The sequence below is a fragment of the Gymnoscopelus braueri genome (assembly GCF_963280865.1).
Source record: "Gymnoscopelus braueri genome assembly, chromosome: 22".
NCBI classification, from domain to species: domain Eukaryota; kingdom Metazoa; phylum Chordata; class Actinopteri; order Myctophiformes; family Myctophidae; genus Gymnoscopelus; species Gymnoscopelus braueri.
In genome coordinates, this window is record NC_137624.1 from 9,405,293 (window position 1) to 9,432,919 (window position 27,627).

The following is a 27,627-nucleotide window of genomic DNA, read 5'->3' on the forward strand; positions in this document are numbered from 1 at the left end:
TGATGGGTACCTCCTACAACAACCTATACCAGCCCTCCCACTCCTCTGCCCACTACACAAACCTCTACAACCAACAGTACCAGGTAACCAAAAATATCCAGTCTGGGAATTATTAGTGATGGGTCACGGTATATTCAGCTGTTTTAATGTAACCCCCCGTCCTCTCCTAGGGTGACCATATGTCCCGCTTTGTGCGGGACAGTCCCGCATTTCAGTGACTTTTCAAGCGTCCCGCTCCAGTTTTCAACGAGTGTGTGTGGAGAAACGCAGCCCAAAACACTCGCCCCTATGTTTTTCGCTGACCGAGGCCACCAGATATACCCGGGGCGAGTGTTTTGGACGAGGCGTTCTTGTAAACAAGCAGTGAATGAAATCACGTGTTGCTGGTGGAATACAAGGCGGAAAGAAAATAATCAGGAGCTCAACAACATAATAAGAGGATACAAGAGCTATCTGTGCTAGCTGCAAAGTGTGCATATTTAAGCAAGTATTTTAAAACAGTGAAAGCTACCGAGGAAAAAGAAACAGAAAATGATAGACACCCGCCACGACTCAAACTAGCGACCACGTTGTGAATAATTATAAACAAACAACCTCCTGGTGCTTCCAAGTTGGGGGGTAGTTTGACCAAAACCGAAGGTATTGAAGAGGAGGACACGGAGAATGTTATGGTCATCAGAGATCAGAGGATTTAGCAGCTGCCATTCTGATAATGTTAGGAGCAATGGACCTGGCAACAGTGACACTACGACCAGGTAGGGTCCAACCAAGTGTTTCTAAATGGACTGCAGTCTGCACAGAACCCTATCCATCAGATCCAAAGTAGACTAGGTAAAGACCATGTATTATGCAAGTACATAGTACATAATGAAGTTGACCAAAGTTTCTCAGCTGCATTATATTTGTTATTAGTGTCTGTCTATCCTCTGAAACAAAGGGGTTTTAAGTGAGAACTTGGCATCATTGTGAGCTCCTTATTGGATGTAATTAATGTCTTCACAATCAAATCAAAGCCTCTTAGTAGGTTGTATTGTCCAGTAAATACAGATAATTTCAAATGCATTTCTGTTGTTAAGTTTTTATTTGCATAGTAGTTCTATTATAGTTATTATTATCATACTCCTATTACAGAAGATTTCATACCCCCCACTTTTTGCAAAAAAAAAGAAGTTTTAATTGTGTTAAATTTCTTTGATAATAAATTGGTAAAATCAGGCAAAAATAAGAATTAAATAACATAACCCTAACCTAATCCTAACCCTTAAACCGAAATAAAGTAGGCTAACCAAAAACTGGAAAAAAAACTAACACAATCCGCCCAATAACCAATTTTTTTTCGCGCGGGGTGAGGTTCATCTTTGAAACGGGTTCATCTGTCCCTCATTGGCCCTGTTTGGATCTTGTCACCCTACTAACCTCTCAGCTAGTACGGCCGTCGTGTGTGTGTGTGTGTGTGTGTGTGTGTGTGTGTGTGTGTGTGTGTGTGTGTGTGTGTGTGTGTGTGTGTGTGTGTGTGTGTGTGTGTGTGTGTGTGTGTGTGTGTGTGTGTGTGTGTGTGTGTGTGTGTGTGTGTGTGTGTGTGTGTGTGTGTGTGTGTGTGTGTGTGTGTGTGTGCGCGCGCGATGCCCAACAGTGATTGCCGTCTATCCAGTCACAACATCACTGCTCAGGACCACATGCATTCCTATGACTCAGCAGCCCTGAGTCAGGAGCTGAACTTTCATTTTTTATTTAAATTCTGCATGTTCACATTTGACCTAATTCTATTGAATATAAGATACTCCTTCTAGAGTATATGAGTTCAAGTCTATTTCCTGTTGGCAGGGTTTGTGAATCAGTCTGTGCCTAGCAACCACTGATGAGGTCTACAGTATAATGACTAAACAGACTGTATATTACACTGCATTAATACACTAGTAGTCCAACAAAATAGCTAGGGTTTCATTTGGTTCTATTTGTACACTCACTAAGTCACAGATCTGTAAGACTCAATTCTGGCTCATAACTATTGTAGTGAACGTGCACTATGGGTGACGTTGACAATGACGTGTGTCAATCACAGACTGATGGCTCTCACCTGATTGTGACTGAAAGATGGAGTGCTGATCAATCGCGGCTGGACATGATTGTTTTGAGGGTGAAGGGACACTATAAAACTTTGAACTCAGAAGAGACAAGTGGTCTGGAGAGCGGAGCTCAGTCCAAGTTACAGGCGAAGCCTGCTGAGCTATTTTGTCTTGCACTCACTGCTGGGGGGGTGGGTTCTGCTCGCATGCTGTGTAGGGCTGCCGGCGTTGAAGATAGATAGGGGGGCTATCGGGCCAGGTTGCTGCGTTAGGCAGGGCGAGACATTAGTATAGACTAAATAGGAGTGCCCTTCCGCTCTTCAGTTGTGCGAGTGGTCTCCTACAGTCAACGGAGAATGCTCACAGCGTTGGACGGGCAGACAAAACTTAGCCTGGTTCCAGATGAATCTGGAAAAAAAATTGCCCTTGGCAGATTAGGTCTGGCCCCTCTCAATAGAGATTGGATTTCTCTCCCTCTGAAGTTGTGAGGGACCAATGAGGGCCCAGTATGCAAATATGGGGCGGGTTTATCAGAAGAGGCTTTTTTTTTTTTTGCCCCTCGGAAATGCAGGTTCCACACAGAGATTCCAGACTAATATCTACGCAGTGATATTAGTCTGGCCATGCCAGGCTAGACAAAACTGACTGTCAATGAAAGCTGACAACCCAGTGCCAAAGCTCAGGCCAAAACTCAGACCCTGTGGGGGGTCGCCTACCTTGTGGAAAGTTAAGTAGTAGTATTAGAGTTTCTAGTAAATGTTATATGTGGAAAAAACGAGGACTTTCAAGATGGCGGCGAGCTAGGCGGACGTGTATCTCTCCGCTCCGTAGGTTCGTTAAAATTGTGTAACAAAAGAAACAGAATAAAATGGAAAAGTGAGCAACTATACTATTATTATAAGTTTCCAGATGAACAGAACATCAAGAAGACTTCGTGGGAAGAACCAGCCTAAACTAAACTTCAGCTCCACTTCACCAAACACTAAGGAAGCTGACGCTAGCAACATGGCCTCTGGAACGGCGGAGAAATCGGGAGAAGAGCTGGGCCGCAGTAATGCACCAGTACTCGAGGCTATCATGAATATGAAGTCCGAATTCTCCGACAAGTTTGACTCTGTAATGACGGCGATTGAAGGAATAAAGAAGGAGGTCGGGGAATGTACAGAACGTGTCAAATGTGCGGAGACTCGCATCTCTAGCACCGAGGACATTGTTGCTGAGTTACAGACCAAGATCCTGAACCTCGAAAGAAAATACACGGAAATGGAGATTAAATTAATCGATTTTGAAAATAGGGCCAGAAGATCCAATGTGAGATTGGTAAATCTACCAGAAAAGGCAGAAGGTTCCGATGCATGTGCCTTTCTCGAAACGTGGTTACCTCAAACATTGGGGTTAGCATCGAAGCTATCTGTGGAAAGAGCTCACAGAATCGGCCAAAGAAAGGACGACAATGCTCCCCCGAGAACCTTGATTATGAAGTTTCTGGACTACAGAGACAAGGAGAAGGTGATCGCGGCAGCCAGAGCCAAAGCCCAAGTCCTGTACGACGGCAAGACGGTCAGATTCTACCCGGACCTGGCGCTGGAGGTGCGGAAGAAACAGAAAGAATTCGACGCGGTACGTCAACAACTCCGTGATATCCCTGGGATTCGTCAAGGCATGTTATACCCAGCAAAACTGTTGATAACATACAAAGACAAAACCCAAGCCTTTGACAAACCAGAGGATGTGAAAGAATTTATCCGACGTATCAAGGGAAAGGAGAGGTCTTCGACGCCAGCACAGGGTCCTTCGTCTGCGAGGGACACTTCTTCACCAACCGGGAGAGGCCTACTGCACACTCCCGCATCGGAGAAGGCTGCGACGCGGTCGCCAGGACCATCATCTACAGGGGCTACTGCATCGCCACCAGCCGGGAGAGGCCTAATGCTCACTGCCGCACCGGCATCCGCGTCGGAGCTGGAGCCGGAGTGAGGAGGAGAGGTATGCTAGCTGGCTATTCTGAAGCAGCTAATACACGGGGCACGGGACTTTGTTTACAATATTCTATTCTATCTTAAATTTGCTTAGGTCAAACTCGTGCTAGGCACGCGATATAGTTTTATATTATATCCGAAAGAATCTACTACTGTTACTACTTTTTTTTGTTGTTTTATAATGGGTGCTGGTTTGAGGAGTCACTGTTGGCTGGAGGCCAGGCCTAGCTAGCCCTATTTGGGTGTTTGTTTGTTTGTTTGTTGTTTAAAGCTAGCTAATTCGTGGCATCTAAAAAATACTTTTATTTCACGGGGCACAGATCCTTTATTTTTTTATTTTTATATAAAGCAACCAGTGTTGGATATATATTTTTTTAGATTAGGTCACTGTCGTGCTAGGCACGATATATTGTTTTTATTACACTGGAGATTGAACAAGTTGGTTTTAATACCTTGTTCTGGTGTGTCGTGACTGTGGGGCTAGCATGGGGGCTAGAAGCTAATAATGGCCGAAGGTAAGCTAACCCCGTGGTTAGCACTTCTGTGCACTTTTTTTGTTTGTGTGATTCATAATGATACTTTTTATTGGTTGGGATATGTTCGTTTATAATCATCCTGTTCACATTTGACTGAGTTTGTGCTTGTTGTAGCCGATTTGTTTTTCTTTTTGTTGGGATGTTTGTAAGACATGCAGCATCGCGCTAGATACGGAACTCAATTTCCCATGATGCATTTGGCATCCGGTTTCACATTCTACTTCCGGTTCAGGTATAGGCGGGTGGGGTTTGGGAATGTGAGGTGTGCGCTAATGCTGGCGCCCTCCGGTACTACACCCGGATTTACATGGTTATAATGGAAGGGAAGGAAATTTTTTATTTCTAGAATGTAATAGTGACTGGTGGGTCTGCGCACGTACGTATGTATACAAGTAAAAATTATATTAATCATAAAAAATTAAAAATTAAAAATTGAAAAAATTAAAAATTGAAAAAATTAAAAATTGAAAAAATTAAAAATTGAAAAAATTAAAAATTGAAAAAATTAAAAATTAAAAATTGAAAAATTGAAAAATTAAAAAATTAAAAAATTAAATTAAAAAAAAAAAAAAAAGAGAGAAATTTAAAAAAAAAAAAAGAATTCAGGCTTGGGTTGCAACAAGTATAATATAAAACAAAAAAAAAATAAAAACAAAATTTTTGCTCAAGGTTTCAAACTATGGATATAGTTCTGTTTTCATTTACATTGATGGAGGGAGAGATCACCACAGGTCGCATGGTGATGTTTGACTACTCCTCACTGAGTGTGGAATGGTCCTCAGCCATTTTGAGGTGGGAAGCAGGGAGGGGGGAGGAAGTCCATTGTATGGGCTCAAGGGATACTTTGGGTTTTGTCAGGCTCTCTGAAGCAGCCTGTTTTTCTGTCTTATATGTGTTTTTGTTGTTTTTGTTTGATGGCACTACTTTCAATTCAGGCGTGAAAAAGTCATTTGAGATTGGTGATTATGGCTAAAGAATTGGAGGTCAAATTTACTTCTTGGAATTGTAGGGGTTTACAGAAAATCAAAAAGGTCAAACAGGTGATGGGTAGATTAAAAGATGTTCAGTCTAAAATAATATTTCTCCAAGAAACCCACCTAGCACCAAATGAGGATATTAGAATTAGAAAGAGATGGCGGGGGGCAGTGTTTTCGGCTCCTTTCACCTCTCAATCTAGAGGGGTCATGACTCTTATACACAAATCTATACCGTTTAACGTTACCAAGGTAATAGCTGACAAACAGGGGCGATATTTGATCATTCAAGGTAATCTTTTTGCAGAGTGTATTATTTTGGTAAATATCTATGCACCAAATAAGGACGACCCAAAATTTTTCAGTGATTTATTCTTGTTATTAACATCTCTCAGAGGTCACTATCTGATGGCGGGGGACTGGAATGTTACCCCTCACCCTACCAAGGATAGATCTACACAATCAGACAAAACACACACCAAAAGTAGGGAAATTATACACCAGTTTGCTAATGATTTAAATCTTAGGGATATATGGAGAGATAGAAACCCCGATGTGTCTATGTATTCATGTTACTCTAGTACATATAAAACCTACAGTCGAATTGACCTATTTCTTGTTTCGGCAAGTCTAGTAAATAGAGTTAAAGACTGTGTATATGATAGCATTCTAATCTCAGACCACGCTCCTATCAGTTTGACTTATGTAGACCCGGGTCGGATGCGGGATCCCCCTAAGTGGAGGTTCGAGCAGAGATGGCTCCAGAACCCTGAACTGCTAACTTTTATGGGAGAACAAATAGACATTTATTTCGCTGCCAATACTGATGAGACGTCGGCAAGCATAAGATGGGAAGCATTTAAATGCTTTATCAGGGGTCAGATCTTAAGCTTTACAAGCTCCAAATCCAAAAAAATCAAACAAAAAATACTACTGTTGGAGTCAAAAATTAAGGCTTTGGAGGCTTCCTACTTTAAGAAGCACTGTCCCATATTACATCAGCAAATTTTACTATTACGTGCACAGTATAATGAAATCTCCGCTTCCAAAGCAGCAGCTAACCTGTTAAAACTAAAACAAACAATTTTTGACCAGGGAGAGAAGTCTGGCAGGGTTCTGGCCTGGCGCATTAAACAGCTCCAAACAGAAAGAACTATCACCACATTAAAAAATGATCTGGGGGAGACGATAACAGACCCGATTCAAATAAGTGAGGCATTCAGAGATTATTATGGTAGATTATACAGTTCTGAGTCAAGCCAAGAACAATTGGATCAAAGTTCCTTTTTAGACAACATTACTATTCCCAAAATCCAAGTGGAGGACAGTGTAAAGCTGGGTGCAGGTTTGACTGAGGGTGAGATAACAGAGGCAATAAGCAACATGACATCTGGAAAAGCAGCTGGGCCCGATGGTCTTCCAATAGATATATATAAAAAATTTGTGGCCAAATTAACGAAACCCCTCTTGGACATGTTTTCTGAATCATTTCAGGAAGGTGCTTTGCCTTTCACTTTGAGAGGAGCCCTCATTACACTCCTTCCAAAACCCGGTAAACCTAATGACAAATGCGGAAATATGCGTCCAATTAGCCTCTTAAACTCTGATTTGAAGATACTCTGTAAAATCTTAGCAAAAAGGTTGGAACTTCTATTACCTGAAATTATAAAAGATGACCAGAATGGATTTATTGTGGGCCGGCAGGGTTTTCATAATGTAAGGAGGGTACTGAATATACTACATGTCCAGAAGGGGGCGCCAGACACAGCCTTTTTGGCTCTCGATGGGGAAAAAGCCTTCGATAGGGTGGAGTGGCCGTTCCTGTTTGAGCTTCTTGGTCGATTTGGTTTGGGGGAGAACTTTTGTAATTGGGTAAGACTCTTGTATAATGACCCATATGCAGAAATACTCACCAACAATATTATATCTAAGCCGATAAAGATCAATAGAGGCTGTAGACAGGGATGCCCTCTGTCACCTCTCTTGTTCGTGATCGCAATAGAGCCTTTTGCCATTGCTATAAGAGAGCATGCTCTGATAACAGGCATTAGGATAGAAAGATTTGATCACCGGATATCCTTATATGCCGATGATGTAATCCTCTTCCTTAAAAATTTGGAAGTCTCTATCCCGGCTCTTTTGGACCTAATTAAAACATTTGGCGGCATTTCTGGTTATAAAGTTAATAATGCTAAATCATCCATTATGCTTCTGAATCAGGAAGAAAGATCTAACCCACCCACTCATGTTGGTCATTTCAGATCGGTAAACGTCTTTACTTATCTTGGAATCCAAATTGTTCCAAGGTTGGAAGATGTTGTGAATTCCAATTATAACCCAATTCTAGCCACAATTGAAAACTCGATTGATAGATGGTCAAATCTTTCAATCTCTTTGGTTGGCAGGATCAATATACTTAAAATGAATGTCCTTCCCAAGCTATTGTATCTATTTCAAAATATACCCCTACCACCTCCTTCAAACTTTTTTTCTAGAACCAAGAAAATGTTTACTAATTTTATTTGGAATAATAGACGTGCTAGACTTCGCTTGTCCTTACTCCACTTACCCTATGACAGGGGAGGGTTACAGTGTCCTAACTTGTTGTGGTACTTCTGGGCGGCCCAATTGAGAACTCTAATGTTCTATTTTACAGCGGAGAATGCGCCAGCATGGAGGGATATGGAGTCAAGTTCCTTGAAGCTACCTTTCCCTACATATATCTATTCAGATACTCTTAAGAACCTAAAGAAGAATACACACAATCCCATAACTAAAACTATGATTTCTGTCTGGCATGAGGTAAACAAACACCTGGGCGAACCATCTCGCCTCTCCCGTTTTAGTCCAATTTGGGGCAATAAACAATTTGTTCCAGGGAGAGCGGATGGGGGTTTCAAATTGTGGGCTGATAGGGGAGTGGGGCAAATGAGGGATGTTTTTGGTGCTAATAGGAGCTTGCTGACTTTTGAAGAACTCGTCACGAAAAATAATATTCCTCGCATTCATTTTTTCAAATATCTGCAATTGAGGGACTTTATTAGAGCTAACCAGGATCAATCCATGCTGGCCCCTCCCTTATCTGTGTTGGAGAGAGTTTTGGTTAGAAATCCATTCGGAAGGGGAATAATATCAGAATTTTATGACCTGCTAATGTCATTCTCTCCGGAATCCTCTGAGCATAGGCTTAATGCCTGGAGAGCAGACTTACAGGAGGACCTAACAGTGGAGCAATGGAGTACAGCTTGTAAACTGGCTCAATCCCAGACTGGGAATACACGCCTAAAACTCCTTCAATATAACTGGCTCATGAGAGTGTACATCACACCTGTGAAGCTCAATAAGTTTAATAACAATATCCCGGACCTATGCACCAGATGCGGTGAAGATAGAGGCACATTGTTCCACTGTCTATGGTCATGCCCAAGATTGAAGGACTTTTGGAGGGAGATTGGGCAGGAAATACAAACGATTCTTTCAATTAACATCGTACCAGAACCTAAGTTCTTCCTGCTAGGCCTCTACCCAGATGGACAAAGAATTAGGCGTAGTGACAGAATATTCATAGACATTTGTCTCTTACAAGCTAAAAGAGTAATTGCATTGACCTGGAAGAGGCCGGACAGACCAAGCATTGCACAGTGGTTCAGGGAATTGTCTTTATGCCTACCTTTAGAAAAAATCACATACATACTTAAGGACAAACAAGAGATGTTTCAGGAGGTGTGGGGTTGCTTTATTCAATACATGGAAAATAATAATCTGCCACATTTAATGGAAGAATCTGGAGAGGAGTAGTGTTGATGCCTATGTATGTTTTTCTTTTGTCTTTGTTACTGTTTTTGTTTTTTGTCATTTCAATAACTGTCTTGTATAATTTAATGAAAAAGTTCATTTTTGCTTTTTGTATATTTTATTTTTATTGTATTATAAGTTGTTGTAATGAGTGTAAAAGAAAATAAATAAACATATTGTTAAAAAAAAAAAAAAAAAATGTTATATGTGTATGATTATGTCTACTGTAGGTGTTCATGCTCTGTTTTAAATAGGACTATCTGTAGTTATCTGGGTCATTTAATGAATTGTATATGTGATTTACCTATGGTTACCTATCATACCTGTCTTTTATTAGTGTCTGCTGCTTTAGTATATGAGTTAAATAAATAAAGCATCCTGTTAATGTAACATTGGAAGTTCTGCCTCCGTTATTAATGCTTACAGTAGAAATGTTCTGTGGTGGAGGGCTCTTTACATTTCTCATACCTGAGACGAGGTTTATTACACTATCAACAATCTTAGCTGGGGCCCCCTCGAACCCTCTCAAGGACCCCTGGGGGGCCCCGCCCGGACCGCTTTTTATGAACCACTGGTTTGGACAAACTAGGGGGACTTACTGCGGTACTTTATTCAAGGTTTTCTTGTTTCTCTCCAAAAACTTGAAACTGCGCCAGCCCCCCCCCCTTAGTCCAATGGTGTGTGTGTGTGTGTGTTTTAATTTGTTTTCAACCACATAGCCTACAGAGTATAGACTCATTGAAAAGGCCCAAAATGTTATCTATTGGCCTTTATTTAACAATGTGTCTTGTGTATGTGTGGGCCAGGAAGTTTAGAGGCAGTGCCACTGCCAGAGGAGAAGCCTCTCCCACACATGCAGTTTGTGACTTCTCACACAAGATGACCAGACACAGGAGAGCAAGAGTCTTCTATTTGACCGTGGACGTTATAAAACCTTTGTCTTTCTACAGAGTTATGGCAGCAAAGGTAAAATGTACCTAGTTTTGGATTGAAACATACTTAGTGTATATTGTGTTCTTACTTTTCTAGAAAGGAAAATAACAGCCATGTTTAGCAAGCATTTTGTTACTTCAGCAATTAGACTGGTAAAGGAGATGGACAGCACTAAACAGGATCTGATTTGGTTTTGTGGTCGGGGCCATATGCAATGGTTCATTCTAATGCAATGTAGCATTGACCTGTTTTTATATAAAAATGTGTGTCAGTGGTTGCTAGAGCATGGATGACCACCAGATGTTTCCACTCTAGAGTTATTCATTTGTGATTTTCCATCCTCCCTGTTGACATGTAAAACACTCCTAAAAAGGCCGGTTGAAGACCAACACCTGGTCTTCAACCTCCAGTTATCCAGCCTAAATGTTTTACTGTACCTCCGAGCTGTTTGCATTTTTGTTGGTTAATAAAGTATTCAATCAATCAATAAGTCACTGTGGATAAATTGCCAAATTATAAATTCCTAAATTGTAAATGGCATGTGATCTTTCTTGAACTCCATTCATCATGCCAGGCTGCCGTCCGTCAACAGCAGGCTCAGGAGAATGAGATGGGCTTGTTTGACCCTGTGGCTCTGACTGGCCCCGATGTGGTGGTCAAGAATGAAGGCACACCACATCAGTTGTCTGGGGTGGGACCCTGCACCACCAGCTCTTCTACCTCTGTCTCAGGTGAGCACTCACTCACTCACTCACTCACTCACTCACTCACTCATTCACCACTCACTCACTCACTCACTCACTCACTCACTACTTCGTATCACTATACTTCGTCACATAATGCAGTGGTTCTCAAACTTTTTCATGTCAAGGACCCCCAACATGATATGTATTTGGCCGCGGACCCCCATCTCAAATATTTTGTTCCAGGGACCCCCCAGAAGCAAACATTTGAGTTAAAAAAGTTCGCCTAAAAATATATATATTTCAAATTTTCAAGATTTTTCAAAAATAGTAGATCTACAAGCTCATAGCGCGGCACTCGGTGCCGCGCTATGAGCTTGTATATCTGCTATTTTTGAATAGCCAAAGCATAAAAGGTTAAAATGATTGTGATGCTATATTAACACATTTTGCTGGGGACCTCACCAAGGACCCCTGGGGGTCCCCGCTTTGAGAACCAATGACATAATGGCATTGCATTTCGTGTATCTGATGATACACGAAAGGAGAAGATGCAGAAAAATAGTTAGTCAGGCAGGCAGTCAGTCGACTCGATGACGTGGCATTATCTCATTTGTCACGCCACTGCCTCATGAAACAGTGTTTAGACAAGCTGTTTTTTAAAGCGTTATTATGTCATATTATTCATGATTATTCTCCTCAAAACAGAACAAGTGAATTCAAATATCAGGGAAGTTCTTCAACTCCCCTTTCTTTGGATGAATGTCCAGTCAAAACACTTGAGCATTGCATTGGAATTGTAACTGTAGTACATTTTATTAGGGATATGGTTAGAACTTTGTTCACAACGTAAACTCAGCCGAGTAGAAAAGAAAACAAGCAGCCTAAAATGTTAAAATTAACTGATCTCATGATGAATAACAAGCAAAAACACAACCAGAAATACTAGCTCACCCTGGGGACCCTAGTTGACCAGGGTCCCCAGGGTGAGCTAGTATTTCTCTCTACACCAAATCTCTCAACTTGATCTACTGTAAAAAAATCCCAAAAATCCTTTTGAACATCTATTTCAATGGTCAGGTGCGTCTGAGCAGGCAGTCATGAGAAAGGCAAAAGGGGGGAATCCTGCACAATTACTTCACTTACGGCCAAAAGAGGTTAATTAGAGGTACAACTTTTCGGTCGCTAGGTCCTTCATCAAGTATGGTTACCTGATCACCGTTGTACCTCTCATAAAGATGACTATTTGTGAATACTATAATGTGAATAAAGATGACTTGACTTGTGGGTGTTTGAGCTTTGGCATCTGAACTTGTGACAGAGTATCAAGGACAAGGATAAGAATAGCAGTCGCGTTATCTCAGTTAAGCTGAAACCCGGATCAGGGAGCTGTCTGAGAACTATGTGGCCTTGCTGGTGTGGAAAGCACTGCGGCTGATGAGTAATAATGTTCATTTGAACAGCAGGGTTTATCCACTGGATAACAAAGGTGAATGTCTGCATTTCTGAATCAAGGATATCACCTTCTGCCTCTATTTATCTGTTTGCTACAATATGGTGGATTCATGTTATTGTGTATTTAAAGACAAATGAACATTTTTGAAAAACTAAATATATAAAATAAAAATGTTTATAGTTAAAAATAAAAAAGTCTAATGAAGCAACCATTTCACATACAGTATGCAGGACGTTGAGCGAACAAGATCAGCACAGTGAAAACAGTAAATAAATAAAAAACAGATCGTTTCAAAACAAATCAAGTAGGAAATTAATTTGATCCAATCAGAAAACACATTGAATTGTTCTCTACTGATATTACCTCCTCTCTCATCCTAGATGTCCCACTCCTTACAGTGTGTAAAGTGGAGGTCTCCTCTGAACAGCAGGAGAGGAGCCCCAGTGAGGTCCAGGTGAAACTAGAACTTCCACAGATTAAAGAGGAACAGCAGGAGAGGATTCCCAGTCTGGTCCGGGTAAAACTAGAACCTCCGGAGATTAAAGAGGAACAGGAGGAGAGGAGTCCCAGTCTGATGCAGGTGAAACTAGAACCTCCACAAATTAAAGAGGAGCAGCTGGAGACGAGTCCCAGTCTGGTCCGGGTAAAACTAGAACCTCTGGTGATTAAAGAGGAACAGCAGGTCAGGAGTCCCAGTCTGGTCCAGTTGAAACCTCTGCAGATTAAAGAAGAACAGCAGGAGAGGAGTCCCAGTCGGGTCCAGGTTAAACTAGAACCTCTGCAGATTAAAGGGGAACAGCAGGAGAGGAGTCCCAGTCGGGTCCAGGTTAAACTAGAACCTCTGCAGATTAAAGGGGAACAGCAGGAGAGGAGTCCCAGTCTGGTTCAGGTTAAACCAGAACCTCTGGAGATTGAAGAGGAACAGCAGCAGACGAGCCCCAGTCTGGTCCATTTGAAACCTCTTCAGATTACAGAAGTGTGGAGCTGGTCCAGTCTGGTCCAGGTAAAACTAGAACCTCTGCAGATTAAAGAAGAACAGCAGGAGAGCCCCAGTGAGGTCCAAGACGGACCAGAGCCTCAAAAGACTAAAGTGGAACGGGAGGAGGAGCTACTGCAAAGACCAGAGGAGGCTGATGGGTCAATGTTGACAGTGCAAAGTGAAGAGGATGTTGATGAAAACAAAGATACAGAGCCTGTAGCCAGCACCTCAACTGAACACATGAAATCACAAGCTGATGTTGAGGACTGTGGAACGTCACAGCCAACTAGAGATGACCAGCTCTTCTCTTCACACTGCTCTGAATCTGACTCTGAAGACAGCGATGAGAGGACTTCACCCTGTTCTGAATCTGACATTGAAGACAATGACTGGGAGGAGACCAGGGAAGGTCAGTCAGCTTTAAACAAACTGAAGTCACGCAAGACACCAAATGTGGAAGGACGACGATTGTCTTTGAGCAACAAGCTGAAATCATCAAAACAAACTCCATCCATAAGGAGTCACAGAGGGAGTTATCTGAAACGACACATGAAGACTGATACAGGTAAAGAAAAAAATAATACAAATATTTACATCTAGCCTACAGTTTGTAAAATAAGCTTCACTCAAAAGGCTCATCTCAAGATGCACATGAACAAAGTCCATGGATGAGGACTCATACAGGGGAATTAAACACATTGTTTGTAGTTTATGGCAAATGCTTTGGTCAAAATGCAATACTTAATTAATCCAAACAGGTGGATTCACACAACACAGAAATCTGTTATTTGCTTAATTTTCATGCAACAAAAACTGGGTGTGGTCTTTCGAGGGTTGAGGTGGACCAGAACATAAAATAAACAGTGAGAATGAGGAGTTACATTCAGTGCTGCATCCCTATCTGAAACTGTTGATCAATGTCATGACTTGATGTCAATGTCATGAGTTATGAATTATGACTGATTGTATCCACCTCATTTTTCTTGACACCTCTCTCTCTCTCTCTCTCTCTCTCTCTCTCTCTCTCTCTCTCTCTCTCTCAGACAAACCGGCATCTTACAGCCGTCAACTCAAGACCTTAACTCAATCGGGGGCCGGGCAAGTAAAAACACATCAGCCAACTTGCACAAGAAAGAAATTTAAAATATATAAACACCTTGACAAGAGTTGTGACAATCAGTCAGGTCACCTGAAGACACACCAGCGTCTCCACACTGGAGAAAAACCTTTCCACTGTAATACATGTAACAAGGGGTTCAGTCAGTCGGGTAACCTGAAGACACACATGCGTACCCACATCGGAGAAAAACCTTTCCACTGTAATAAGTGTAACAAGGGGTTCAGTGTGCCAAGTCACCTGAAGAGACACATGCGTGTACACACTAGAGAAAAACCTTTCCACTGTAATAAGTGTAACACGGGGTTCAGTCAGTCAAGTAGCCTGAAGACACACATGCGTCTCCACACCGGAGAAAAACCTTTCCACTGTTATAAGTGTAACAAAAGTTTCAGTCAGTCAGGTGTTCTGAAGACACACATGCGTACCCACATCGGAGAAAAACCTTTCCACTGTAATACATGTAACAAGGGGTTCAGTCAGTCAGGTAACCTGAAGACACACATGCATCTCCACACTAGAGAAAAACCTTTCAACTGTAATAAATGTGACAAGAGTTTCAGTGTGTCAGGTAGCCTGAAGAAACACATGCGTGTACACACCAGAGAAAAACCTTTCCACTGTAATAAGTGTAACAAGGGGTTCAGTGAGTCAAGTAACCTGAAGAGACACATGCGTACCCACATCGGAGAAAAACCTTTCCACTGTAATACATGTAACAAGGGGTTCAGTCAGTCAGGTAGCCTGAAGAAACACATGCGTGTACACACCAGAGAAAAACCTTTCCACTGTAATAAGTGTAACAAGGGGTTCAGTGAGTCAAGTAACCTGAAGAGACACATGCGTACCCACATCAGAGAAAAACCTTTCCACTGTAATAAATGTGACAAGAGTTTCAGTGAGTCAGGTAGCCTGAAGAAACACATGCGTGTACACACCAGAGAAAAACCTTTCCACTGTAATAAGTGTAACAAGGGGTTCAGTGAGTCAAGTAACCTGAAGAGACACATGCGTACCCACATCGGAGAAAAACCTTTCCACTGTAATACATGTAACAAGGGGTTCAGTCAGTCAGGTAACCTGAAGACACACATGCGTCTCCACGCTAAAGAAAAACCTTTCAACTGTAATAAATGTGACAAGAGTTTCAGTGTGTCAGGTAGCCTGAAGAAACACATGCGTGTACACACTAGAGAAAAACCTTTCCACTGTGATAAGTGTGACAAGGGGTTCAGTGAGTCAGGTCACCTGAAGAGACACAAGCGTACACACACCAAGGGAAAAACATATCCACTGTAAACATTGTGAGAATTAACCAGCTGTATGTTGGTAGGGAGGTGATTATACAAGCAACATATGGATATTAATTCTACTTATACAATTTAAAGAAACAGATTGTGTAAATATTGTGAATTGATTTTTGAAAGTGATTTGACAGCACCACTGCCGTAAAGGTTCGCGCCAAGTCGGGCCGGGCGCTCCAACGAACATAATTGTCAATTTTGGTGGTTGGGAAGCCAGCAGGGGAGAGTGTCCTTATCACTGCATTAGAGGTGCCTGTTCAGTTGGGAGGGGAACTTTGGAACATAGCGTGAACCACCATGGCCAGTAAAGCCCACTGTCTGGTAAAAAGCAGTGCTGGCGACTGACGTGTATCGTAGGAGACATTGTCTACACTAATGTTTCCCAAATATACATTGCTGTATATATAGTATTTTTTCTTTTCATTTTTTTACCATTCCTTCAAAAAATTAAGAAAGAAAGTACATTACCTAATTTTTTTCCAGACATTTTTGGAACTTTTCCAAATTGTGAAATAGGGCTTAGGTCATTAATTCACAATGTATTTTAAGTTTGGCTCCCGGGGAGATTCCAGATGTCTCTTTTGGGTCTCGAGCTAGAAAACATTTGGGACCCCTGTTCTACACCCTCTACAGTCCAACAGTAGGAGTTGGCAGCAACAAAGTCTACTAGTCCATACCCGGGGATGTGCGCAGTCAGAAGTATTTGCACAGACTTGGTGTTAAACACAACAGCCATATGATTAGTTAAACTGGGAGACCAAGTTACTAACAATTATTGTTAGGCTACAATAGATGGTGGTAATCAAACAATGTTAATGTAAATATGACTAGATGGTAATCCAGCAATTGTTATTGTAAATATACTATACTATGGTAATCCAACCATATTCATGTTAAATGTGACTGTATTCTAGATGGTAATCAATCATTGTTCATGTACATATTACTGTATTATTCTAGATGGTAATCTATCAGTGTTCATGTACGTATTACTGTATTATTCTAGATGGTAATCTATCAGTGTTCATGTAAATATTCCTGTATTACATGAATCTGATTAATTTGACCATAACATGATGGTAATTAAAATGAAAACTATCATGATCATGGTATGCTTATCACAACAAGCGTTCTGAACCCAAACAGATGACGGCTATTCAAATAGTTTAACCTGTGTAACTCTAAATGACCCAGCACTGAGCAGTCAGCATAGCTTTTAATTCATTTGATATGGAACAAAGACAAGCAGTCACATTTTGGTGAAGTTGTAGATTACACAGATCTTTCTTTTTTTACATTATGCACTACTAAGTTCATTATTTGATTGTACATTTTTAATGAATTACAATTTCTATCTGTTGATTAATTATGCGTTTGATTAATAACATCCATCTCTCTCACACACACTCACACACACACACACACACACGCCATGCCATCTTGTGGTGATTTTTTTTTCAAAATTAGATTATTTGCCACGGACATACAACATGCTGGCACCTACAGCCGTCTCCTGTCCAGTGTCCACTATTGTCTGAAAACTGCACTTTTTGGAACTCTGACCTCACTGGACGGCCCGCCACACTTTTTTTCACACCTCTTCGGCTTAGCTGAGAGTGTGGTGTTGTAGGGGAGGTCTCCCCGAACACGTGCGTACATCAGAAGTGCTGGCGCGAAAAGACGTCTCCTGTCCATTGTCCACTATTGTCTGAAAACATCACTTTCAATGACCTCTGGCCACACTGGACGGCCTGCCACATTTTTTTACAAATTATCTCTCAATGTTCACTAACGTTCTGTACTGGCCTGTATCAATTTTCTATCAAGTTCAGGGGCGCTCAGTTATGGAACACACACACACACACACACACACACTAGCACGTATACTACAAATCTACTACAAATCTACTAATATTTCTGTCCTTTATCTTTTTTTATACTGTGTATCCATGTTGTATGTATGTCGTTAAATAATATACGTTTTTATTTTATTTTTCTGATTACATTCTTATTTGTATTGTATTTTAGTTTTTTAAATAGGTGAGATCAACTTTATAAACCCTGCATGTTTTTTTTTAAATCTCTCCTACACTATCTACTATTATTATTTGTAGTATACTTTGTTGTTGCTTTTATCATTGTTTATTTGCTTCTGTAAATAAAAAATATTATATCATAATAATTTTTCAAGAGTGACCTGACCTAGTGGCAGCATTATTACAACAATGGACAAACAATACAATACAAAACAATACAATACATATAACACACACACATGAATATCCAGTTTAAGTTCAAACCAGCATCAGAAACTGTGCACAAAAAGTGCACATTTAATGGGGATCAATAGCCAACAAATAGGAACAACCTGGCACTTAGAAGTGATCTAGTTAGTATAAGCTATTTAAAAAGACTTACATCATAAATGTATTAAATACATTTGTGTCTTTTAAACAAAACTTAGCACTTAGAAGTGTTCTAGTAGGCCTATGAGCCATTTAAAAGACATGCATCATAGATGTATTTTTAAAATAGATTTGTGTCTTTTAAAAAACATTAAAGAAATTACGATCTTATTTTGAAGGCAACCGGAAACCTTATTGTTGCTAACTCATAAACCGGAAGTGTTATTGCTGATCAAGGAACTACACTTCCGGGTTACGTCGTTACGTCCCTTGGTTACGTCATCCAAGGCAGAAATGACAAACGCAACGCCTCGTTTATTTTTTAACTCTATGCTCGTGAGCTTGTTGATCTGATATTTTCAACGCGGCCACCGACGTAGGGCGGAAGTGAGCAATGCGCATGTGACGTTGAATTCCGGAGCCATCGCAGCATCAAAACAGAACAACTGGTTCATTTTTTTTTTACAGAAGATTGATCGATTTATTACATTAAATAAAAGCACCACCAACAACTAAGGTGAGCATTGGAGTTAACGCTGCTTGACAGTGACAAGCTAAGCTAAACACTGGCTTAACAAGCTATTCTTAATTAGGTTAATTACAGAGGGGAGAGAGAGAGAGATAGAGAGACATGCAGGGCCGAGCCGAGGCTGATGCACATTCATAATCCCACTGTAGTAGTGTAACAAGGGGTTCAGTGAGTCAAGTAACCTGACGACAGTCACGACTCACGACACACACAATGTTTAAATATGACTGTATTGTATTCTAGGTGGCATGTTAAATTAATGTAATTGTATTACTGTTAGGCTACAATAGATGGTGGTAGCTGTATACAACTCTCGTAGACGTATTTATGATTCTGACGTTTTCAGTGTACGAGAGTTGTAGGGTTCACCCCCCATGGACACAGGGACTTTCAGCACTATACCCCGTAGACACTCCAAACATGTACAAATTGAAAATAAAGGTGCTTACCCTCACGCCCCAAATGTTAACTCTCGCTACGGGGTAGTAGTTTAATATAATAATCCATATCTTTCAATAAAGAAGTGTTTTAATGCCGTCTGTGACCGATTCTGTCGGAAGTTCCCAATGGGCGGTAGTGACGCGCCCATCTGGTGAAACCCGGAATTACACTCAATGTAAACAGGAAGTAAACGATGGTGAAAAAATGGCGTTCGGCCACGGACGGCATTAAAACACTTATTTGTTGAAAGATATGGATTATTATATTAAACTACTACCCCGTAGCGAGAGTTAACATTTGGGGCGTGGGGGTAAGCACCTTTATTTTCAATTTGTACATGTTTGGAGTGTCTACGGGGTATAGTGCTGAAAGTCCCTGTGTCCATGGGGGGGTGAACCCTACAACTCTAGTAGATTGAAAACGTCAGAATCATAAATACGTCTACGAGAGTTGTATTCTACAGCTAATATGGTGGTAATCAAACAATGTTAATGTAAATATGACTAGATGGTAATCCAGCAATTGTTATTGTAAATATACTTAGTCTAGAATGGCAATCCAACCATGTTCATGTTAAATATTACTGTATTTTAGATGGTAATCTATCAGTGTTTATGTAAATATTACTGTATTATTCTAGTGGTAATCCAACAATGTATAATCTGTCCCTGAGATGGTGTCAACTGTTTCTGGTTTCATGGCAGAGTGGGACCATTATATATCTGCCACTAACAATAATGATTTTCATTGTCGATTCGTTGATTGGATGTGATTAATTTGACCATAACATGATGGTAACCAAAACTATCAATATCATGGTATGCTTATCACAACAACCGTTTTGAACCCAAACAGATGAAGGCTATTCAAATAGTTTAACCTGTGTAACTCTAAATGACCCAACAGCAGTCAGCATAGTTTTTAATTCATTTGATATGGAACAAAGACAAGCAGTCACATTTTGGTGAAGTTGTAGATTACACAGATCTTTCTGTTTTACATCATGCACTACTAAGTTAATTATTTGATTGTACATTTTTTGTTAATTACAATTTCTATCTGTTGATTACTTATGTATCTGATTAATAACTCCATATTAACATAACATCTATATATTATCGCCATCTCTTTTCAACCTAGCTGACACAGAACTGAATAATATTTTGTATGAATGTCAAGAACTTGTACAGTTAAATTAAGGAAAGTGTGTGTGTGTGTGTGTGTGTGTGTGTGTGTGTGTGTGTGTGTGTGTGTGTGTGTGTGTGTGTGTGTGTGTGTGTGTGTGTGTGTGTGTGTGTGTGTGTGTGTGTGAGTGAGAGAAATAGAGAAGTACTGATTCATATGAATGCAAATTGCAATAACCAAAGTTGACTTGAAGTTGAGTCATATACTGGTATATATTACATTACATAACATTATATTACATGATAGCCTGAAGGGTGAACATTACAATATTGTATTTAAACTGCTGTAGTGAGTATTAACCACATTTATGCCCTATTTCCTACGATGGTGTCACACAAAATAGAGAAAAACAACTGTTCTACAAGTTCTATCTGCCATATTCGCAATGTTTTTGTTTACATTTTGGGAAATCTTCTAAACTGTTCGCCCCAAAATAGGGACACCAGGTCGAAAGGGTTTACGATTCTCCTGCTATAATACCCAGTGTTGACTGTGCCTTCTCTGTGCAGGTTCATCTCTTTGGGCCTGCAGTCTGAGCCACAGCTATGGTGTGCATTCCTTGTATTGTGATTCCTGTCCTGTTATGGGTGTACAAGAGGTTCCTGGAGCCCATCCTCTACCCTTTCATCTCCCCTATAATTAACAAGTTCTGGACCAAGCAAGCCATTCAGGAGACTGGTGCAGCAGTCGACCAAAAGGACAGTCAAACCAGTAATGGAACAAGCAAGGTAAAGCTATGTCCAATCCAGTGGTGGACAAAGTACTCAGATGTTTTACTTAAAGGGGAAATCCACCCATTTTCAATATTTAACTATGTCATTAATATAGCATAAAGGAGTTGTGTGGAAATAAGAAAAAATTAAAAAAAAAAATAACATTGCAAAAAAATTTAACATTGCAAAAAAATTAACATTGCAAATTACACTGTGATGACTCATCATGGTGTAATTTGCAATGTTAATTTTTTTGCAATGTTAATTTTTTTTGCAATGTTAATTTTTTTTTAAATTTTTTCTTATTTCCACACAACTCCTTTATGCTATATTAATGACATAGTTAAATATTGAAAATGGGTGGATTTCCCCTTTAAAGGGATACTTCACTTTAGGGCCGGGGAAACATTTAAAAAATATATTAAAAATAAATGAAAAAAGTTATGGAAAATTCATGGCCCCCTCACGCATTAGAGTGTCCTACTAATTTTTTCATTTATTTTTAATATATTTTTTAAATGTTTCCCCGGCCCTAAAGTGAAGTATCCCTTAAGTAAAAGTATCAATACTGCAGTGTGGAAATACTCTGTTACAAGTAAAAGTCCGGAATTAAGTAAAAGTATTGGTGTCATGTACTTAAAGCACCAAACGTAGAAAGTACTCATTAAGCAGAATGTGCCATTTCACAAGTTTTGAAATGTATAAAAACCCTTTGAAAATAGCCGATCTACAAGCTCACAATGCGTCGAAATGTATATAGGGCTGAAGTGGTTGAGATATGTTTTGTAATAATAATCAAAATCTACGAAGTAACTAGTAACTAAAGTTTTCAAATAATTGTAGTGTTGTAGTGAGTAAAAGTACAATATTTGCCTCTGAGATGTAATGTAGTAGAAGACAAAGTATTGACAATTGGAAATACTCCAGTAAAGTAAAAAAATACCTCAAAATTGTAGTTAAAGGTAGGGTAAGTGATTTACTTTGGTTAAAATATGTGTTAAATAGCTCTATATTCTGATAGTACTCATTGCTATAGAGTGTTTATTCAGTAAAAGGAGTCTCCCATGTCTCTCCAGCTCTTTATTAAACAGAAAATGCATTTTCAGTGCTCTCTTCTGATTGGCTTAAATTATGTCACCTACCTGAAAATGTGCTATATTCTGTTTACTAAAGAGCTGGAGAGAGCCCTGTGACCGAACAAACGCTCTGTAGCAACGATTACTATCAGAATATAGTACTCTAACCTTTTTAACAGAAAAATAAATGTTACCAAAAAAATATCACTTACCCTACCTTTTAAGTACAATACTTGAGTAAATGTACTTAGTTACTTTACACCACTGGTCCAATCCATATCCCCTTTTACACAGCCCTGTTCCAGGTGGTGAATATTGCACTGTCATCGTTCCGCCTTGTTGTTAGGTGTATATTACAGAGACAGAAGGGGAGGTAATTGTCATGCTGCCTTTGAGCAGAGATGTGCCGATACCATTTTTTCCTTCCCGATTCCGATACCCATAACTTGCGCATCGGTCGATACCGAGTACCGATCGGATACCGGTGAGTAATTAAAAAAAGCAATCTAGGACAGTGGCTCTCAAAGTGAGGTCCAGGGACTCTCTGGGTTCCTTGAGGGCGTTCCAAATGGACCCTTACAGGTCTGTAACGGGTCTATTTGGTTCCGTTTGTACACTCTCAGAGTTATGTGGGTCCTTGAAATTAAAAAGTTTGAGAACCACTGATCTAGGAATAAATACAAATCCCATTAATAATTCTTAAATTGCAGTTTGTAAAATAATAATGTAAATAGTACAGTAAAAGTATAAAACATTAGTGCAACATCAACTGAAGCATTCAAAATACAAAATAATTGACGACTGTAAATGACATATCATCATGTGATGAATTACACGGTATCGGATTGGCATAGACTGACATACTCGCCGATACCGATACCAGCATTTCAGGGCAGTATCGGCAGCTTTTCCGATTTTGTTCTTGGTATCGGAAGTTCGGAACAACTCTACCTTTGAGCTGGCATCGGAGGTAGTAGTCACAGAGCTGAACCAATGTATTTGTAAAGGGGACAGCCGGCAGGTGGGACAGGCACCTTTCTGTTTCTCCTCTAATGTATTTCTGATCACACAACACAAACAGTTCTTGCGTGATTCGGCTATCGTAACGTTATGCAATATGCATCATCAACATCTCTCTCTCTCTCTCTCACACACACACTAGTGATGCAGAACTGAATGCATTATAGCATTTTTGCATGCTCTACTTATGAAAAAAAAAAAAAAACAGCCTTTATGTCGCTCTGTGAAGAAATGCTAGCCCCACACGACTTTAAAAAAATAAACAGTCATCAGCCTCTGGGCTCCAGGGGGTTTATCTGGCTTCAGATCAAAGAGACCATTGGAGACAGTTCTGATGTTTTCAATCTTTCTATTGATCAGTATCTCTTCTAATCTGAAGAAGAATAAAGCCCTCAAATGTGCACAAACTAATTTGTGTCATCATATGCCTGATAAGCTGTATAATAATAATAACAATAACAAATGTTAGCATTTGAGTTATTTGGTTAATCAACAGTGCTACTGTTACATACCCAACAATGATGCTTAAAGGGATAGTTCACCCCCAAAATGACTTTTTTCCTATCGATTAGTCACCCCATAGAGACCTGAATTCATGGATATTTTTTTGTTTTTGTCGCATTCCTAAGCCAATAGTTTAATGACCGGCAGCGGTTCCGGTAGGAGACACAAAGAGTCTTCTTTGGGTTGACTAATCGATAGAAAATATGTAATTTTTTGGGTGAACTACCTTTAACAGGTTCTTAATGTAATTACGTTAATTACACATCTAAGGTTCTACTTAATTGGGAAAAAACATCCTATTATGTCGCTCGGTGAAGGAAAATGCTTCAGTACAGGAGCTCTGTGACTGTGTCTGCTACATCGTCAGTCCATTTTGTGTCGATATTTTGTGAAATAAATGCGCGTAGAGTATAGTTTTGAATGTATAAAATCTACCGACAACTGCTGTCAAACAGAACTATTAATTGTCACACCTCTGATTCTGCAATACCAGCAGGCTTGACTGGGACAAAAATTCAGCCCGGGACATTATGACGGAGAGGGGTCCTACTGACATGCGTTTCACAAATCACACATTAGGACTTGGGCCGTGCAACCTTTTTTTCAGTCATGAGGTTTTATTTTGCTTTAATCCATGTAATCCTCTTGCTTTAGGATCATAATGTAACACTGACATTATTTCTTGTTTGTTTTTCAGCCTGAAAGTAACGGAGACCTCACTGCCAATGGAACAACCACAGTAGCAGATAAGAAGACAGACTGACAGCTTATTAAACTGAGATGCATCTAAAATTGTGTACATATTTCAGTATATAACATATATTAAATTAAATAATGAATTAATAATTTAAATTAATAATGAAAAACAATTAATAATTTAAATTAAAATGTCTCCTTGTGTAAATTAGGTTTTTTGCAAGTGAATAAAACTGTTTTCTTCTGCAATTCATTTCATGACAGCTCTAACCACATGAACTCTAGCCTCCCCATTCTGGGGCAAACATCAGGCAAAACATAGCAGATCTACTGTACAAGCTCGCAATGGGTGATGTGTCGCAATGCGATGCGTTGGGAGCTTGTAGATCTGCTATTTAAGAGATTTTGGTGTAGAGATCGGACCAAGTATAGTGCTCTGGGGGACCCCAGTCAACTAAGTATATAGGGTTTAAGTGGTTAGGAAATTGGTAATTGTTGAATTTTGCTACCGCAGTTTGTCATGAAGTAATTAATGTCTTTACTTTATTATTATACAGCATCATACTATACTCAGGCTTTTTTCTGAATAAAATGAAATCTACAATTGATTGTACTCATTCTTTGCTTCTCTTTAAAAGTACAAGACTGTAGAGGCGTCACAGAGACCGTGTATCTCCAATTTCTCCATATCTAATTTTTTAATGTTTTTTCGTAATTAATTAATGCCCCTACTTCATACAAGAGTCAAGAGTGTCACACAAAAGTAGGGAAAATAGCCGATCTGAGCTTGAAGATGCCTGTTTTCAGCTTGGTAGAATGTTTTTTTTTTAAAGCAATGGTTTTGGACATGCAAGGTTTCCACCCGACTAATGATTGATATTTACTGTTCTGCATGCAGTAGCTTAGATTTAGGGATGAACTATGATGATACACTTAACATTGGAGTTGGAATTGAGTAGAAATATACTATATGTTTTCTCCACTCGGAGGCAGATATTTGTACTATTAGTTGTTACAGATGCAAAGTGATGAACACATTAATGCATTACTAATTAATCCAATAATAATATTGTGAAATGGAATATTCTGCATAATGAGTATTTTTGCGTTTGAATTTGAACACAGGAACTGTACTTAAAGTATTTCTACATTGTGGTATTTAACTTAAATAAATAAATATCTGTCTTCTACCACTGAAAGTATTAATATACATACATAACGTAATCGTTATATGTTATATTACGACGTGATCTACATAATGTATTCATGATCCGTTGTGTTGCGTCATGGTGGACGTAACGCTCTGGCGTCATCACGCAAGGGGTCGCGACGTGGAAAATATGGTGGAAAGGAGCTGCTGGAGTAAATTTGGGCTTCCACCAATTCATCAACATATCAGGTATTACGAGCCATAAACTCGCCGCTGTAGAGCGCGTTGTTATAACAAAAAAACCTTTGACTCGCACGAAAACAACGTCAGTTTGAAATATGTGAAATAGGATCATAGCTGAAGAAGAGGAGCAGATCAGATCACACATCAGTTTGACAGGTAAGAGCTGTTACTGGTCAGCTGATCGAGCAGTTGTACACAGCTCATCTACTAGCTGTTTGGTAAATGTGTGTGCATTACATCTAAAGATGAAATACGGGCTGTTATCGTCATAGATGTTGTTATAAACACGTGAGTTTGTGAAGGATGCGGTCTAAAGACATTTAGATCGTAACGTAATGCTGCAGTGATTACTGACAAATGATCTGCTATGGCTAGCCCTGGAATGGCTGTGATGTTAATATAGGCCAATGGTTCTCAAACTTTTCCATGTCAAGGACCCCCCAAACTGATATGTATTTGGCTGCGGACCCCTCCCCCCATCTCAAAAATATTTTGTGCCTGGGTTTTTCAAAAAAATAGAAGATCTACAAGCTCATAGCGCGGCACGAAGTGACGCGCTGTGAGCTTGTAGATCTGCTATTTTTTTGAAAAGCCAAAGTATAAAATATGGTTAACATGATTGTGACGCCCTGGTACCCCCACCCTCAAGGACCCATGGGGGTCCCCGGGCCCCACTTTGAGAGCCAATGATATATAGGCTACATCTCACGTATCCCATTCCATAAACACACATGACATGTATAATATCACAGCCATTCTAGGGCTAAATGACTGCTATAACGACTCGTTACCCCATTATCAGTTAAACAGTGTGTTCATGTCATCAAGGACCCCCAAATTGATGTGTATTCTAATAGTATAGGCCGTCTGAAAACAATTGGTGCCAGCAGGGACCCTCATAAGAGAAGATCTTTAGCTGTTTAGATTATATTGTGCATTATATTCATTATAAGTGCAGAATTCTACAACTGTCTTTACTGTATGGGGAGTGAAACATTTTCAGATTGAATAGTCGTGCTTTTTACAGTGCATTCTCTCATTGGAATACCATTTAGCTTTTGAAGTAATAATGACATTAACCCACTTTAAACCTGGTGTCCAAATTATGTGCATGTCATCGTAGGCAAACATTCAAAAAGGAATAACAATAAAAAATAAATAAGTGTGTGTGTGTATATATATATATATATATATATATATATATATATATATAGAAAATAGCAGCTCTACAAACTTTGTTTTGGTTCCTCAACATTGTAGCGGCAGAAATGAGAAGGAAAGTTGTTGTTACAGACCCATAAGGGTCCATTTGGTTCCATTTGTACACTCAGAGTTTCTGACCCATAAGGGTCCACTTCCATCATTTAGCTGTGTGGGGACCCCCTGGAACCCTCTCAAGGACCCCCGTCGTAAACCAGTAGTCTAATAGTGTCTTTGGTGATGTGAGTTATGCCAATGAAAGGATAGCAAGAAGGCTATAAGTAAACTTAAGTGAATTAATACTTTAATTATGGTCTCGTGTCAGGAGCAACGGCACCAATGTGTGTTGGTGCTGTTGTGTAAAAGGTTGTGAACTTATGTATGTAAAATATGTGATCATACTTGTATACCAAAGGCGTGTCTGATGAAAGCATATTCACACATCCTGGATGACAGATTGTCATCCTGTATTTGACTGTACTTGGACACTCCCGTAAATTACATTCAAACGAGTGTACATGACGTGACGCAGTGATTCTCAACCCTTTTAAAGGGATAGTTCACCCCCAAAACTATTTTTTATCTTCTATCGATTAGTCACCCCATGGAGACTTGAATTCATGGATATTTCTTTGTTTTCCTA

At 39.8% G+C, this 27,627-nt stretch overlaps 3 protein-coding genes across 4 annotated transcripts in view; all 3 read left to right on the forward strand.

Moving 5' to 3' along the window:
- Nucleotides 1-2: 2 nt before the first annotated feature.
- LOC308078814 (uncharacterized protein) lies at nucleotides 3-17,945 on the forward strand (the record flags this gene model as incomplete). Its single annotated transcript, XM_080420163.1, has 4 exons — nucleotides 3-83; nucleotides 10,858-11,014; nucleotides 12,803-13,966; nucleotides 14,445-17,945. The coding sequence occupies 4 exons, from the start codon at nucleotides 3-5 to the stop codon at nucleotides 15,815-15,817; spliced, it is 2,775 nt and encodes a 924-aa protein (XP_080276289.1). The 3' UTR covers nucleotides 15,818-17,945.
- Nucleotides 17,946-18,566: 621 nt separating this feature from the next.
- On the forward strand, nucleotides 18,567-24,995 carry c21h18orf32 (chromosome 21 C18orf32 homolog). Its single transcript, XM_080419573.1, has 3 exons — nucleotides 18,567-18,744; nucleotides 20,892-21,110; nucleotides 24,393-24,995. Exons 2-3 carry the CDS (start codon nucleotides 20,928-20,930, stop codon nucleotides 24,456-24,458), a joined length of 249 nt encoding a protein of 82 aa, XP_080275699.1. The 5' UTR covers nucleotides 18,567-18,744; nucleotides 20,892-20,927; the 3' UTR covers nucleotides 24,459-24,995.
- Nucleotides 24,996-25,726: 731 nt separating this feature from the next.
- The window catches only part of dym (dymeclin), an 82,467-nt gene continuing 80,566 nt past the window's right edge, over nucleotides 25,727-27,627 (forward strand). The window contains exon 1 of one of the 2 annotated variants that reach the window (XM_080419563.1): nucleotides 25,727-25,790. The gene's annotated coding sequence lies outside the window, so the exon portion shown is untranslated. Of the gene's footprint in view, nucleotides 25,941-27,627 lie in introns of both variants that reach the window. The other variant, XM_080419562.1, reaches the window with a different exon arrangement.